General features: G+C 47.8%; 1 protein-coding gene across 1 annotated transcript in view; it reads left to right on the top strand.

Annotated features, from left to right (window-relative positions):
* Positions 1-453: 453 nt before the first annotated feature.
* The window catches only part of LOC101854802 (uncharacterized protein YMR317W), a gene marked incomplete at both ends in the record, with an annotated part of 5,240 nt that continues 2,718 nt past the window's right edge, over positions 454-2,975 (top strand). The window contains 1 exon segment of the mRNA XM_013083463.1: positions 454-2,615. Coding sequence (XP_012938917.1) covers positions 454-2,615 — 2,162 coding nt within the window.

Below are 2,975 nucleotides of genomic sequence, written 5' to 3'. Positions count from 1 at the left end.
GGGGGGTTGCCCCATTATGAAATACATGACACCAATATCCTCATGAATTGTAAGACCATCAAAATACATATATGTCACATAAGATGGATGGTCCTCTCATGTAGGACCAAATCAGCTTGAATCTGACTCTTAAGTGAACAGAATTGTGTGGATGGGAACGAGTAACATTTGTGAAGCGTGCTGACAAAATGAGTTACTTATCGCAATCCACAAATGGAAATATTGGCCAAAAGTCGACGCTATAGGGTCAGATTAGTAGAAATTTCTATTGGTGCCACATTGTTTTTGTATAACGTGCATTTTATTATTCCATACTTATAAATTGTAAAAACTTCACCAAAAAGCGTGATGTACATATTTCCATAAGGGTTGGATCCGAGAAGTAACTCGTTTTGCCTGCACTCTTCACATTTACAATCAGTCTTAACTCTCATGCTATTTAAAAACATCATCAGACAGAACACGGTGTCAACCAAACAACGCAGAGTGCGCCGAAACGTTGACAGTTTTAGTTCCACGATAGAGGAAGACTCGGGTGGTGAACGACTGACAGAACTTGCTGGTGTTGAAGGGGGATTCGAGTGGGAACCTATCACAAGTCTTACCTCTGAGCGGTCGTTGAGAAATGAACCGTCATTTACAACTGGTGTATCTAGACATGGTCACGTGTTCCAAAGACAACATGCTTTTACCTACCCCTATGGCCACCATGACCTCCATGAGCTGCCCCAGGCAGCAGACGATGAATTTCCTCAACTGCAAACCTCCAGGAGCAATCGGATATGGACGCTCACTCAGCAGCAGAAAATTCGGCGTCAGGCGTTTTTTGAACCTTCGCCACCCAAGTACATTCACGAAGGCCACAGTTTTGAGTCGGAAGAGGGCGCCACGGGTCACGCCTGGGAGGTAACTCAAGCTCAAGTCCACAGGGAAAAGAACGAAGAGGACGACCACGTGGAAAAACGGATACCGGACACAAGACTATGGGACGTAGCAACAGATGACTATTCCAGTCTTCGCAGCTTGGACTGGAATCGGATTCTGTTCCCAGAGGAAGACACCGAAATGTCCCCGGAGCAAGACTCCAAATGTTCAAATACTGAAGCCAATGTGGCCTTCTTAGACCCTGAGCCAGAAATGTTCACAGATTGTCAGAGACAGAGTATGGGTACAAAATCTCAAGGACACACTCTAAATACAAACTTGTCTGCGTCCCCCAATTTGCGAAAATCCCACTCGGAAGCAGAGTCTGACGTCACGGTGATTAACGTACCTAGTGACGTCATGTCACCCACAGCGCCCGCTGGTGTTGACGGACCCAACACAACAATATTCTATGACACCATACAACCTGCAGCATCCTCTAACGTTCAGGAACAGTCTACAACAGCATCATCATTCTGTGACGCAGCATCCTCCCTTTCTACGACTTTCTCCACAGTTAACGAAGATGGCTCCACGCCATATCACTCGGTCAGTGAAGATTCGAACCTAGACCACTTGGAATCAGAAAATGTTAAACGCGGTAGAGGTACATCGGGCTCTGTAGAAGAAGCTGGGAGCATTCTCGGGGCGTTTGGAGGACGGGTGGTGGAGGGGGCAGTGGCACCAGACATTTCCCCCACTTCACTTGTTCCGGGAAACGATCTTCAGCCATTCATGGAGTCCAGGTTTGCTAAAAATAGAACAAGTACAGATAGTGAAGTGAATGAAAGAACATCTAATTATAGAATAGAAACTCGCAGAACGGCTAAAAATAGAACTTCTGTTAATAGAACGGTTGACAGTAGGACAACGTCATCGACAGAGATACTTCCGCCGTCCACGAAGTCGGAGAGAGGGGGTGGGTGGAGGAGTCGGGTGGTACCAACTCTCAGGTCTCTCTCGGAGTTAGCTGTGTCAGCTAAAAGAGGCGGAGCTACCCCTCTATTGGAGGAGCCTCATTCCCCCACAGAGGAGAGCCGCCCGTGTTCTTCAATGACCTCGCCCCAGGACGCGCCCTCTGGCACTGTTGCGAGGAAAAGAAAGGTGAAGAGATCTCGAGCTAGGCAGAGGAGAAGACGAACGAGGAGTGGGGCAGATGGAAGATACACAAGCACACCTGCTGCTGAGAGAAAGAAGAAACTGCAGAAATCATCATCATCAGCAGCAGCAGTAGCAGCAGGAACAACAGCAACAGCAACAAAAGAATCGCCACCACCATCATTATCAGTTGAAGCGGATGGACGAAAGTCTGGGTGTCGTCCAGTTCAGGGATCAAAAGTCAACGCAACGACTCCACAAAGAGCCCTCACCCATCCTTCCCTACCCTCGGCTCAGTCATCTTCTCGAGCTCGAACCACAACCTCCAACAGTCAAAGCAGCAACCACAACAGCAGCAGCAGTAGCAGCACACCTCTATTCGCTCCGACCTCTTCAGTCAATGAATCACACATGGCCAAGTTACCCCCCTTCCGTCGGCCACTCCTCTCTCCCCTCATGTCGACCCCGGCCTCAAAACGAGACAGAAGTTTTGATGAAGTCACTTCTGGTCTCAGTTCGCTAGGAAAGATTTCTTCCAGCTCCAGCAGCCTGACGCCAAGTAGGAAGGGATCCTCGTTGTTCTCCTACAGAGAGTAATCACCTTCCCCATGTGTTCGGTTTTACTCACCCTGGTTTAGGTCAAAAACGTTTTTATTAACACCTAACTGAATCGGTAAAAGTTTACTTGAGCCCCCAGTTCGAAAACTTACTTGACCTAAATACTCACACCCGGGGTCTCCACACTCCTTACAACAGCCACATTCGGATCGTGTGACGTCATGAAAACAAAGAGGATTTTGAGAACGGGGCCTCCGACTTGACTTTTACCGCTGACTTTCTCGCCGTTGTCGTTTCTTTTTTTTCTTCAGTTGATTAGCATGTTATCATGTAATTCACGCACAGTCTATTCTTTCCTTTCCCCCCTCCCTTTCTCTCTCTCTCTCTCTCTCTCT

Source organism: Aplysia californica, unplaced genomic scaffold (assembly GCF_000002075.1).
Source record: "Aplysia californica isolate F4 #8 unplaced genomic scaffold, AplCal3.0 scaffold00233, whole genome shotgun sequence".
In the NCBI taxonomy this organism is placed as follows: Eukaryota; Metazoa; Mollusca; class Gastropoda; order Aplysiida; family Aplysiidae; genus Aplysia; species Aplysia californica.
Note: the sequence above shows the minus strand (reverse complement) of the source record. Positions and strands in the feature narration are given on the sequence as shown.